The sequence below is a fragment of the Oncorhynchus gorbuscha genome, linkage group LG15 (genome assembly GCF_021184085.1).
Source record: "Oncorhynchus gorbuscha isolate QuinsamMale2020 ecotype Even-year linkage group LG15, OgorEven_v1.0, whole genome shotgun sequence".
Lineage (NCBI taxonomy): Eukaryota > Metazoa > Chordata > Actinopteri > Salmoniformes > Salmonidae > Oncorhynchus > Oncorhynchus gorbuscha.
The window spans coordinates 79,431,752-79,445,936 of record NC_060187.1 but is presented as its reverse complement, the minus strand read 5'-3'; the positions used below and the strand labels follow the sequence as shown (position 1 = coordinate 79,445,936).

Genomic DNA, 14,185 nt, shown 5'->3' with positions numbered 1-14,185 from the left:
TTGTAGACATATTTTAGATGTTTAATATTCAGGTCTTAAAAATGGCTTGTTCTGGACATTTATAAAGCCTAGGCCCCAGATACATAACCCTGGACATTCCTACTTCATAGATAACAACCATAAGGGAGATAAAACTGGGGGTGGGGGGGGACATACACGGTCCCAAAAGTTCAAACACTCAACACCCACCCTCCCCAGTTCATCCAGCCCCCTAGACATCAAACAACAGGACTCCTTCAAAGCATTCCATAGAGATATAAAATAACACACACCCTCTAACACGTGAACACATGAACAGGGGGGACGGGCCAGAGGCCCATATTCAGACATGTACACGTCATCATGACGTACGGTCATCAATCAATCATTTTGACCCGTGCCGTCTCCTATATTCTCTCTATTGTATTGTTCATCTTTTATTAAACATGTATCATAATAACCACGCTGCATTTTGGTCCGATCCCTGCTACACCTCCTCTTCAGAGGAGGAGCACCGTTACAATCTCATTCTAGCTGTGTAACCAGAAAGTTTGGGGACAACCCAAAGGCAAAAATACAATCTGTTTTCCATTTGAATCATTGATTAATTTATTATGTAACTTATATCAGGCAAAATGTGACTGATCCATGTTCAAATTGTATTGTAAAAAAACATTAAGAAATGTAGTCTTAATAGATTTCCCATCCACTGTGTCATTGTCTTGTGTCTGATCAGGTTCTTCCAGTAAATGTCCTTAATGGAGGTGATTTTGACAGCAAATTAAAATCATTGATAAGGAAAAGGGATCATAAATTGCAACCGATGAAAGCTACATTGCTCAGGAGAAGGGAATATTAGCGAAATCATTTGCTCAATGTGACTGGTAATACAAAAAGTTAATAACATTTCAATGTAGCTTACACACACACATACATTACTCCGACTAAAACTCACCCAGGTAAGTAGATCTAAGTTTAGAGTTGATCATGAGGTTGAAGCCAGAGGATTTATGTTGGTGAGTTCAAGACTACTTACTAAGTCACAAAATCTGAACCCAAATTCAATATCGCATAAAAAACTATTTATAGTAATATTCATTGATACCAATAAATGCTGATTAAATAACCCTGAAACATTTATCAATAAAATCTATTTCTAAAGCACTTTTTACGGCAGCTGATGTCACAAAGTGCTATGCCACAAGCAGAACAGTTGAAACTGGAGCAGCAGCACGACCAGGTGGACAGCCAGGAGTCATCAGGCCAGGTAGTCCTGAGGTATGCTTCTAGGACTCAGGTCCTCTTGAGAGAGGAGTGAAAGAGAGACTAAGAAATTAATGACTGAAAGTAGCCTATACCATTTTATACAGGGGTTTTCAAACTTTGTGCCCAAGGACGTTTGTGCATTAGTAGCACAATTTCTAACTTAATTACATTCGTTTTTACTTACACTTGTATTTGACTCCATATTGACGTTGAGGTTAAGTTCAGGCTTAACTTTAGGTTAAGTTTACAAATTGAATTATGGGGCTTTTCAGGCTCCGAAGTGAACATAATTGTACACTCTCAAACTCCATTAAAAAATGAGGGCTGAGGGGCTTGCGTTGCAAACTTCCCTTGCTTGGCTAATCATTTGGACCAAAGACAAACAAAGCAGCAGGGATTCCCCCAAGAGCCGAGGGCTGTCTACTTTGAGTTTTAACCACAGCCCAACATTGTATGCAGCTTTATTAACTCAATATATATATTTTTACATTGTTTCAAACTGACATGTGACACGTATTAATGCCAAGATAACATGCAAAACAGGCAAGCCCCCCCCAAAAAAAATATGTATACATTTGTTGCTAAAAATGTTGGTCTCAGAGCCCCAGGTCGCCACTGCTCAACACACAGCTTCTTCTGCTCCGCAGACATAAACAAAAATAAGACCACTTCTTGTGACTCTCACAGACTCCACACTTTATCCAATACATTACAGATTTTCCTGGAGACATTGAACGGATTTCCCAAGTTGCATTCATCCAAAACCCTGACGAGAACCAAAAACGAGTCTAGTGGTTCCCTAACCCTGACGAGGACCAAAAACGAGTCTAGTGGTTCCCTATTTTCCAATATAGCTTTACTTTTCTTGTTTACCTTTTTCTTCTCCACTGTAACCCACTCATTCTCACTTTCTGTACTATTAGCTTCACTCCACTCACTAGTAGTGTCAAACAAAACCCCAGTTTCCTCCATGTTCCGACAGTAATTCTCCCGTTCATTGAACAACAAAAGGTTGCTGACCCTCTTTTAGGATTTGACAAATTAGGTAAATATTACCATACCAATAAAGTTTGATTGGTTGATTACGGGCCCAGTGATGTAAGCATGGTGTGTACAATTCTCCATCCGACCAAATTTGGGGCACCCAGCTCAATGCCGGGAGGCGGCCTGGTTCAAAACGAAGGCAATCAACGCTTACCGGGTTCACCCGGGGCGCAGGCCAGGGGCATTAATAGAATTCCCGAAAAGCAAAATCGTCCCACGGCTGAATGTAATTGGGGACGTCTGCTATAGGATATATAATCATTAATACCTGAGCACGCTCCTTTCAGAGACGCAGGAGAAACAAGCCAGCTCAGGGTGAGATAAGCAAACAATACAAACAACTTGAAACAAAGTGTACACGTGTAATTGGTCCAATAAAGAAACAACAAAGGACATAGCAAATGGCGTAAATTATGTAAATCTATGGTAACTGGCGATTGTACTATTGAAATGAAAAACCAATATAATGCTGTCTTGCGATTCAATCACATATGGTGTCGTCCTCTATGTGAATATGGGAAGACCTGCGCTTGAAAACTTTGTTAAATTCAGTGCTTAATTGGTAAATTGGTAGGTTCCGGAACAAAAAGTGAGCGCGAGAAGGGGGTGACCTGGGGAATTCTGAGGTACCGGAACGCATGAAGGAGTATCACTTTTATAATAAAGCATTGTATGCATATCATCGCATTGCAGCCTGGTCTCAGACTATACGTAGTAAAAGTAAATCCGGAACACTCAGTATAGTATGATTCAGTGTGGTTACTTAAGACAAAAATGTAAGCATGGTGGGTGTATAAGGCAAATTTCTAGCAACCCAAAGGTGACAAGTTTGAAACAACATTGACACTTTAGCTAATAACAAATGTTCAACTACTGGCTACTTTTTAGCTACTTTGCAACTACTTAGCATGTTAGCTAACACATCCCTTAACCCTTTTAGTGAACCCTTTTAGCTAACCTTAACCCCTTAGCTCCTAAACGTAACCCCTAGCTAACATTATCAAGCTATATGACGTCAGCTGCCTACCTCCTACCTAGAATTGTAACATTTGATTACTTTTGCAAATATGTAATATAATATGAATTGTAATTTGTTATGTTTCATACAAAATGGGTGATGGATGTTCTCAAATTAATACATACCGTATGAAATGTGATTTATCATACTAAATGGAGTGTTATGGATTTAAGTATAGAATAATAAAAAATGTTCTGAGAACAGATTGTGCATGTGTATAGTGGCATAGAGTAGAACTACACACATGGGGTAACTTTTTTTTAGCCTAGGGTCTGAAAAATGTGGCCTTTTATATAAATACATTGAATGCAATTCTGCATAATTTTACATGACTGACTTTGGCAGAATCTTTAATAGTGCACAAATGATCACAATGACAGGCTACTTTGACACTGACAAACTGACTCTGAGCTCAATAAAAACCACCTTGTCTTGAATCCATCAATAGCCTTGGCCTAGGTGTGTGGATATGCATATATTGTAGGCTACAATATGAGGACGAAGTTAGTCTAGAGATGGTGTTTTGGCACATGTCGGACATCCCCGGGCGAGAGTACTGCATCATTCGGCAAGTCAGTGACACTGAAAATAGTTACCAGTGTCACTGACTCACCCAATGATGGGCAGTAATCTCACCGGAGATGTCTGACATGTTCCTGCCAAAAGACCACCTCTCTCGTTTTTACATTGTACAACAATATTTGGAAGCTGATCAAATATATTTTGGTTGCCAACCTGTCTTTTCCTGTGCTTGTATTTGAAATATTGGGAATGGCCTGTATGGAAGAATTGCCAATGAGGCAACTCAAATTAACTTTGATAAGATGGCGTAGCAGTAAGTCGTCCTGTCGTGTCGTGTCCCCTGTATATATAGTTTATTTTTCGTTCTTTTACATATTTTTCTTCGCATATCTCCTTAACTTTTTGCTAAACCTAAGCTTCCAAATACTCTCCTGCAAACCCGCCTCACCCAATGTAGCTATTTTTCCTAAAGTAAAATATTTACTTCGAAACCCCTCAACTGAAGCTCAACTGAAGCTACCAGAATAACCACCAGCCATGCTAAAAAGGTTCAGCTAACCGGTCATCAGCTAACCTTCAGCCCGGAAGTTCGAGCAACGAGACTCTAACCAGAGCATAACGGACCTTTAAGCATCCCCTGGATTCTTCCCCGGATTCCTCCGCAAACTGAATTTTTTCAAATCTTCACAACTAGCTATCTAGCTATCTACCAACTGTTAGCTTGCTAGCACAGGCCTGCTAACCGTCTGCATCGCCACGTCCTAAACACCCATATTTACTTTCTATCTCTTTTTGATTTTTAATTTGTTTATACATCCCGGAAACCTGCCTCACCCAATGTGATACGGAATCACTATTGTTTTTAATTTTTTAGAACACACTCAAGAACCCCCAGAAGCTAACCAGGTAACTAGCTACAAGCTATTTAGTCATTGTTAGTTCTTTTAACCTGGATAACACTAGCCAGTCCAGCTTCCCTGCCCCATCCATCGCTGCCCCCTGGACACTGATCTCTTGTCCACATAGCTGATGCAACCTGGACTGTCCATTAATCACGCTCCATTCTGCTTGTTTGTTTTATCTGAGAACGCCATTTTACCTGCTGTTCTGTGATTGCTGAGCTGTCTAACCTACTGTTTTAGCTAGCTCTCCCAATTCAACACCTGTGATTACTGTATGCCTGGCTGTATGTCTCTGTCAAAGTCAATATGCCTTGTATACTGTTGTTCAGGTTAGTTATCATTGTTTTAGTTCACAATGGAGCCCCTAGTTCCATCCTCATACCCCTGACAACTCCTTTGTCCCACTGTCCCACACATGTTACTACTACAACTGCCTCACCCATTACAACCAGCATGTCCAGAGATACAACCTCTCTCATCATCACCCGGGGCCTGGGCTTACCTGCACCTGTACCCGCACCCCACCATACTGTCTGATTATGCCCTGAATATATTCTACCAAAACCTGCTCCTTTGAGGGTGTCCCCAACGCTTAGGCGATCAGTTTTGATAGCCTTTAGCAGCACCCCTCAGAACTCCTTCTCTGTTCCGTTGATGTGGAGGTAAACCCAGGCCATGCATGTCCCCAGGCACCCTCATTTGTTGACTTCTGTGATCGAAAAAGCATTGGTTTCATGCATGTCAACATCAGAAGCCTCCTCCCTAAGTTTATTTTACTCACTGCTTTAGCACACTCTGCTAACCCTGATGTCCTTGCTGTGTCTGAATCCTGGCTCAGGAAGGCCACCAAAAATTCAGATTTCCATACCCAACTATAACATCTTCCGTCAAGATAGAACTGCCAAAGGGGGGAGTTGCAGTCTACTGCAGAGATAGCCTGCTAAGTAATGTCATACTTTCCAGGTCCATACCCAAACAGTTGAACTACTGTTTTGAAAATTACTTTCCAGAAATAAGTCTCTCACTGTTGCCGCCTGTACCGCCTCCCAGCTCCCAGCTGTGCCCTGGACACCATTTGTGAATTGATCGCCCCCATCTAGCTTCAGAGTTTGTTCTGTTAGGTGACCTAAACTGGGATATGCTTAACACCCCGGCAGTCCTACAATCTAAGCTAGATGCCCTGCAATCTGTACAAATCATCAAGGAACCCACCAGGTACAACCCTAACTCTATAAACAAGGGCACCCTCATAGTCATCCTGACCAACTGGCCCTCCAAATACACCTCCGTGTCTTCAACCAGGATCTCAGCATCACTGCCTCATTGCCTGTATCCGCTACGGAGCCGCAGTCAAACGACCACCCCTCATCACTGTCAAACGCTCCCTAAAACACTTTTGTGAGCAGTCCTTCCTAATCGACCTGGCCCGGGTATCCTGGAAGGACATTGACCTCATCCCGTCAGTTGAGGATGCCTGGTCATTCTTTAAAAGTAACTTCCTCTCCATTTTAGATAAGCATGCTCCGTTGAAAAAATGCAGAACTAAGAACAGATACAGCCCTTGGTTCACTCCAGACCTGACTGCTCTCGACCAGCACAAAAACATCCTGTGGCGGACTGCAATAGGACTAGTCCCCGTGATATGCAACTGTTCAGGCAAGTCAGGAACCAATACACGAGTCAGTCAGGAAAGCTAAGGCCAGCTTCTTCAGGCAGAAGTTTGCATCCTGTAGCTCCAACTCCAAAAGTTCTGGGACACTGTGAAGTCCATGGAGAACAAGAGCACCTCCTCCCAGCTGCCCACTGCACTGAGGCTAGGTAACACTGTCACCACCGATAAATCCATGATGTCTTGTTTCAATAAGCATTTCTCAACGGCCGGCCATGCCTTGCGCCTGGCTACTCAAACCTCGGCCAACAGCTCCGCCCCCCTGCAGCTCCTCACCCAAGCCTCTCCAGGTTCTCCTTTACCCAAATCCAGATAGCAGATGTTCTGAAAGAGCTCCAAAACCTGGACCCGTACAAATCAGCTGGGCTTGACAATCTGGACCCTCTATTTCAGAAACTATCCGCCGCCATTGTCGCAACCCCTATTACCAGCCTGTTCAACCTCTCTTTCATATCATCTGAGATCCCCAAGGATTGGAAAGCTGCCGCAGTCATCCCCTCTTCAAAGGGGGAGACACCCTGGACCCAAACTGTTACAGACCTACATCCATCCTGCCGTGCTTATCTAAGGTCTTCGAAAGCCAAGTCAACAAACAGGTCACTGACCATCTCAATCCCACCGTTTCTCCGCTGTGCAATCTGGTTTCCGGCCGGTCACGGGCACCTGCCACACTCAAGGTACTAAACGATATCATAACCGCCATCGATAAAAGACAGTACTGTGCAGCCGTCTTCATCGACCTTGCCAAGGCCTTCGACTCTGTCAATCACCATATTCTTATCGGCAGACTCTGTAGCCTCGGTTTTTCGGATGACTGCCTTGCCTGGTTCACCAATTACTTTGCAGACAGAGTTCAGTGTGTCAGTGGAGGGCATGCTGTCCGGTCCTCTGGCAGTCTCTATGGCGGTGCCACAGGGTTCAATTCTCGGGCCGACTCTTTTCTGTATATATCAATGATGTTGCTCTTGCTGCGGTTCCTGATCCACCTCTACGCAGACACCATTCTATATACTTTCGCCTGTCATTGGACACTGTGGTATCTAACCTCCAAACGAGCTTAAATGCCATACAACACTCCTTCCATGGCCTCCAACTGCTCTTAAACGCTAGTAAAACCAAATGCATGCTTTTCAACCGATCGCTGCCTGCACCCGCATGCCCGACTAGCATCACCACCCTGGATGGTTCCGACCTTGAATATGTGGACATCTATAAGTACCTAGGTGTCTGGCTAGACTGCAAACTCTCCTTCCAGACTCATATCAAACATCTCCAATCGAAAATCAAATCGAGTCGGCTTTCTATTCCGCAACAAAACCTCCTTCACTCACGCCGCCAAGCTTACCCTAGTAAAACTGTCTATCCTACCGATCCTCGACTTCGGCGATGTCATCTACAAAATTGCTTCCAACACTACCATACGTAGAATGTATGCACACATGACTAAGTCGCTTTGGATAAAAGCGTCTGCTAAATGGCATACATTACTACTCAGCAAACTGGATGCAGTCTCACAGTGCCATCCGTTTTGTCACTAAAGCACCTTATACCACCCACCACTGCGACTTGTATGCTCTAGTCGGCTGGCCCTCGCTACATATTAGTCGCCAGACCCACTGGCTCCAGGTCATCTACAAGTCCATGCTATGTAAAGCTCCGCCTTATCTCAGTTCACTGGTCACGATGGCAACACCCATCCGTAGCACGCGCTCCAGCAGGTGTATCTCATTGATCATCCCTAAAGCCAACACCTCCTTTGGCCGCCTTTCGCGTTATATTCACATTGGGATAAGTGAAGATAAAAAATGAAATTCTGGGAGAGGTACTGAATCTGGCTAAAAAGGTTCCCAACGAAAGTCGAAAACGGGAAGGTGCCAGCCGGCTAAAATTAAGCACTGGATAATTAGATTGTCTCCCGTGGAGAATTAACCAAACTGTTTACTGAAACTGTATTATGTGACATAATCACAGATAGATTTACACCCAGAGAAAATAAAACCCAACGATGACTAAAATGGGCTTCATGCTGTGGTGATTGCGTAACTGGAGGACGGCACCATCACACAGTACATGTGGTTTGAGCTGGCCTGAGATTTTAGTTCTGTGTTGCCGAGTTGACTGCTAATCTGCTGTGCTTTGTGTTCCTGGTTGATGCTTTGTAAACAAGGATCTGTTCTTTGCAAGTATCAATAAATGTTAGGTGTATTTGTCCAGGTGACCATCTGTAACATCTTACTTGTTACTACTACAACTGAACCAGCTACTACCAGACCTGTACCCAGCATCATGCTCCTTGTCAGACTGACTGCGTTCACCTGTGAGTATACTGACTGACTTGTAACAAAATATGTATTTGAGGGTGTTTAAAATACACATTCCAGTATTTTCCAGAAGTTTCTATATCAGTTTGTATTGAAAGTAATTGAAGTCCAATATCAACAGTATGACCCAGGTCTAATATACAGCATCCTGTATTATCTGAGGACTAGGTGATGTCCCATGTCTGTCTATACGCAGTACCATACTATATACTGTACATTATTTATATACTTACTGTATATGCTGTTCACTACTCTTCTGTAAAGAATTGCAATGAGACTGACCAAGGTTAGAAAAGCTGAACTAGCTGTGTGATGTGTTTCAGTGCTGGCTGCAGTTTGCTGTACACTACCAGCTGCAGGTACGTTAGTGATTGTGTGTGAGTGCATCATTTTCTTTTTACCAGGCAGTTATGCAACCCGTCACAGTGCTCTCGATGGTGCAACTGTAGAAACTTATGAGGATCTGAGGACCCATGCCAAGTCTTTTTAGTCTGACTGTCTTGGTGTGTTTGGACTATGTTACTTTGTTGGTGATGTGGATGCTAAGGAACTTGAAGTTCTCAACCTGCTCCACTACAGCCCCGTCGATGAGAATGGGGGAGTGCTCGGTCCTCCTTTTCCTGTAGTCCACAATTATCTCCTTTGTCTTGATCACGTTGAGGGAGAGGTTGTTGTCCTTGCACCACACGGTCAGGTCTCTGACCTCCCTACAGGCTGTGTCGTCGTTGTTGGTGATCAGGCCACCCACTGTTGTCATCAGCTAACTTAATGATGACGTTGGAGTCGTGCCTGGCCGTGCAGTCATGAGTAAATGGGGAGTAGAGGAGGGGAATGAGCACGCACCCCCGAGGGCCCACGTGTTGACGATCAGTGTGGCGGATGTTTTGTAAGCTTCCCTTACCACCTGGGTTGGCCTGTCAAGAAGAGCAGGATCCAGTTGCAGAGGGAGGTGTTTAGTCCCAGGGTCCTTAGCTTAGTGATGAGCTTTGAGGGCACTCTGGTGTTGAATGCTTAGCTGTAGTCAATGAATAGCATTCTCACATAGGTGTTCCTTTTGTCCAGGTGGGAAAGGGCAGTGTGGAGTGCAATCGAGATTGCATCATCTGTTGGACCTGTTGGCGTGGTATGCTTTTTGGAGTGGGTCTTGGGTTTCTGGGATAAGGGTGTTCAGCCAGGTCAATCGTCATTTAGGCAGGTTAAGTTAGTGTTCTTGGGCACTATGGTGGTCTGCTTGAAACATGTTGGTATTACAGATTCAGTCAGGGACATGTTGAAAATGTGAGTGAAGACATTTGCCAGTTGGTCAGCGCATGCTCTGAATACTTGTCCTGGTAATCCGTCTGGCCTTCTGAATGTTGACCTGTTTAAAGGTCTTACTCGCAACAGCTGCGGCGAGTGTGATCAGTCATCCGGAACAGCTGATGCGCTCATGCATGTTTCAGTGTTACTTTCCTCGACGTGAGCATAGAAGTAATTTAGCTCAACTGGTAGGCTTGTCACTGGGCAGTTCTTGGCTGTGCTTTCCTTTTGTAGTCTGTAAACGTTTGCAAGCCCTGCTACATCCGACGGGCGTCTGAGCCGGTGTAGTACGATTTAAACTTGGTTCTGAATGGACGCTTTGCATGTGATGTTTCGTTGGAGGGCACATCCGACAATCTCAAAGGTGAAGAAGCTGGATGTGGTCGTCCCGAATTGGTGGTACACGTGGTTTGCGTTTGTGAGGCCGGTTGGACATATTGCCAAATTCTCTAAAACAGCGTTGGCGGCTGCTTATGGTAGACAAATTAACATGAAATTTTGTGGCTACCGCTATGGCAGACATTCATGCCAATTGCACGCTCCCTCAACTTGAGACATATGTGGTATTGTCTTGTGACAAAACTGCACATTTTATTGTTCCCAGTATGTGTACCTGTGTAATGAGCATGCTGTTTAATCAGCTTCTTGATTTGACGCATCTGTCAGGTGGCTGGATTATCTTGGCAAAGGAGAAATTCTTACTAAAAGGGATGTAAAAAACAAATTTATAAAACATTTAAGAGAAATAAGCTGTTTTGCATATGGAACACGTCTGGGATTTTTTATTTCTGCTCATGAAACATGGGACCAACGCATTTGTTGAGTTTTATTTTTTGTTCAGTTGATAAGTGATTGTTTCTCACTCAGCGACAAGAGTGGTCACCTGTGACAATGGAGAAAACGTCCAGTTCCTGATCTGTGGTAAGAACACACACATTCTATCCTGATGGTCTCTCCATAGTGCTGTCTGTTTCTTTACATTGTTTTTCTTGCCCTGCTAGATTCTGGAGTGATCTTCATTGAGAGAGCTCTGTATGGAAGGACTGACGGAACCACCTGCAAAGAAGGACGACCTGCCAACCAGCTGACCAACACACAGTGTTCACAGACAGGCACCCTGGAGGTCCTCTCACACAGGTACAGTCAGTATTTATTTGATAAAGACAGGCACCCTGGAGGTCCTCTCAGAGGTACACTCAGTGGTACACTCAGTCACACAGTGTTTATTTGATAAAGACAGGCTGGGATTCAGAGGCACGTTGTTGAAAAGCACATAGCAGTATCAATGTGCCTTTTTAAAGCCAATTTTCCTGATGTTCACAGTAAACACGGCAAATGTTTGCTTTAAATGTCAAGCGCTGCATGCTTGTTGACACCACATTTAATTAAATCCCAGCCATAGCTCATCTTACCTCCTGATATCCCCCAGGTGCAATGGGAAACAGGTGTGTGAAGTGAACACTGAAGTCTTCCGTACTTCTGACCCCTGTGTTGGAATCTACAAATACCTGGATACCACCTACACCTGCCTCCCAGCAAGTCAGTCTGCTTCTATGTATATTAATACAAAACACTAAAACCAGGCTAATGTCTGCTATGAAAATGTATGTCTTTTATTTATGTCTGCCCAGCAGTGGCCAGTGTGGTGTGTAATTCCTGTTTCTTTGTTTGTCTTGGCAGCACGCAGCATCACGTGTGAAGGCTCTGATGCTCTATTAGAATGTGGTAAGGCTCTGATGCTCTATTAGAATGTCTCTGATGCTCTATTAGAATGTGGTGAGGCTCTGATGCTCTATTAGAATGTGGTGAGGCTCTGATGCTCTATTAGAATGTGGTGAGGCTCTGATGCTCTATTAGAATGTGGTGAGGCTCTGATGCCCTTCTAGAATGTGGTGAGGCTCTGATGCCCTTCTAGAATGTGGTGAGGCTCTGATGCCCTTCTAGAATGTGGTGAGGCTCTGATGCCCTTCTAGAATGTGGTGAGGCTCTGATGCCCTTCTAGAATGTGGTGAGGCTCTGATGCCCTTCTAGAATGTGGTGAGGCTCTGATGCCCTTCTAGAATGTGGTGAGGCTAGAATGTGGTGAGGCTCCGATGCCCTTCTAGAATGTGGTGAGGCTCCGATGCCCTTCTAGAATGTGGTGAGGCTCCGATGCCCTTCTAGAATGTGGTGAGGCTCCGATGCCCTTCTAGAATGTGGTGAGGCTCCGATGCCCTTCTAGAATGTGGTGAGGCTCCGATGCCCTTCTAGAATGTGGTGAGGCTCCGATGCCCTTCTAGAATGTGGTGAGGCTCCGATGCCCCACGAGAGTGTGGTGAGGCTCCGATGCCCCACTAGAATGTGGTGAGGCTCCGATGCCCTTCTAGAATGTGGTGAGGCTCCGATGCCCCTCTAGAATGTGGTGAGGCTCCGATGCCCCACGAGAGTGTGGTGAGGCTCCGATGCCCCACGAGAGTGTGGTGAGGCTCCGATGCCCCACGAGAGTGTGGTGAGGCTCCGATGCCCCACGAGAGTGTGGTGAGGCTCTATTTTTTTACCAAGTAAGTTGACTGAATACATTCTCATTTACAGCAATGACCTGGGGAAAAGTTACAGGGGAGAGGAGGATGAATGAGCCATTTGTAAGCTGGGGATGATTAGGTGACCATTATGGTATGAGAGACAGATTTGGGAATTTAGCCAGGACACCCCTACTCTTATAATATGTGCCATGGGCTCTTTAGTGACCAGAGAGTCAGGACACCCGTTTAACGTCCCATCAGAAAGACTGCACCCTACACAGGGCTATGGGATTTTTTTTTAGACCAGAGCAAAGGGTGCCTCCTACTGGCCCTTCAACACCACCTCCTGCAGCATCTGGTCACACATCCAGGGACTCAACAGGACCAACCCTGCTTAGTTTCAGAAGCAATCCAGCAGTGGGATGCATGGTAGTATGCTGCTCTATAAGAATGTTGTAAGCTGGTCAACACTGCTGTACAGTGTAGTCACATCTCATATGATGATATCGTAGAGCAGTATTATACACTGTTTATTACCATCACTTGTACACCAAAGACATCCAGCCTTACCTTATCCCCCTTTCTCCTTCCTCCTTTCCCTCAGATGAAGGTACGATCCAGATCCACAGTGCCAACTATGGCCGCCGTGACCAGCTAGTGTGTTCCTTTAATCGGCCCACTAACCAACTAGCCAACACCAACTGCCTGAGCCAATCCATAACCACCAGTAAGGTAGCAAAGAGGTACTTAAACCTGCAGTGTACTGTAGTGTTAACTTCTACCTGTAGAAATGCATGACTGTAGTGTTAACCTGGACTGTAGAAACATGACTGTAGTGTTAACCTGTACCTGTCGTTGACACAGGTGTAATGGGAAGAGCCAGTGTGACGTCCCGGCGTCCAACTCTCTGTATGGAGATCCCTGTGTAGGAACCTACAAGTACCTGGATGTGGCTTACACCTGTGGCTAAATGTGAGGCATGCATGCATACGGTAACACACACACACACACACACACACACACACACACACACACACACACACACACACACACACACACACACACACACACACACACACACACACACACGACTGGGAAGTAGAACACTGGGGCTGACTGTTTTTGTCTTGCAGGAGATCTTCTCTGAGGAACATAGACCAGAGAGACCACTTGGATATCTCCCTCTTCATTGGGTGGATTTGTATTTCTTTCCTCTCTTCTCTCCTCTGAAGTCTCAATTGAGTGTAAAATCTATGTCAATTCAAAATGTGTAAACTCCATTGATTGTGTATTTCATCAGGCATAATTTGTGTGATAAAACCATAATGAGGCCCCTCTTGTGCTGCAACAATGCACGGTCAGGAGGAAGCATGGAGAAATTAAACATTAACCCCAAAAATAAACTATTCTTCAAATAACACTGACATAATACTTTGCATTTTGTGTACTAAAGTATTTCTTCAAAACAATGTTGATTTTCTGAACTGAGGTGGTTGGTCTGATTTTGACTAAGAACTGTGGTGGTTGGTCTGAATTAAACTAAGCAGCATAAAGACAAGACTTGGTCTTTTGTTCAATATTATGGAACATGTCCTTACACACTAAATACTTGTTTTGAATCCACAAATGATATTACACCAAGAAGGATTAAAACATTTGAAGGT

General features: G+C 44.4%; 1 protein-coding gene across 2 annotated transcripts; it reads left to right on the top strand.

Moving 5' to 3' along the window:
- The first annotated feature begins 2,433 nt into the window (after window positions 1-2,433).
- LOC123998147 (L-rhamnose-binding lectin CSL2) lies at window positions 2,434-13,945 on the top strand. Of its 2 annotated transcripts, XM_046303104.1 has the most exons (10): window positions 2,440-2,604; window positions 8,615-8,717; window positions 9,045-9,080; window positions 10,888-10,941; window positions 11,022-11,157; window positions 11,450-11,559; window positions 11,701-11,745; window positions 13,126-13,264; window positions 13,386-13,493; window positions 13,655-13,945. In XM_046303104.1, exons 2-9 carry the CDS (start codon window positions 8,687-8,689, stop codon window positions 13,489-13,491), a joined length of 657 nt encoding a protein of 218 aa, XP_046159060.1. In that variant the 5' UTR covers window positions 2,440-2,604; window positions 8,615-8,686; the 3' UTR covers window positions 13,492-13,493; window positions 13,655-13,945. The 2 variants fall into 2 exon arrangements, with proteins under 2 accessions (XP_046159061.1, XP_046159060.1); XM_046303105.1 differs by lacking the exon at window positions 9,045-9,080 and having other exon boundaries at window positions 2,434-2,604.
- Window positions 13,946-14,185: the final 240 nt, after the last annotated feature.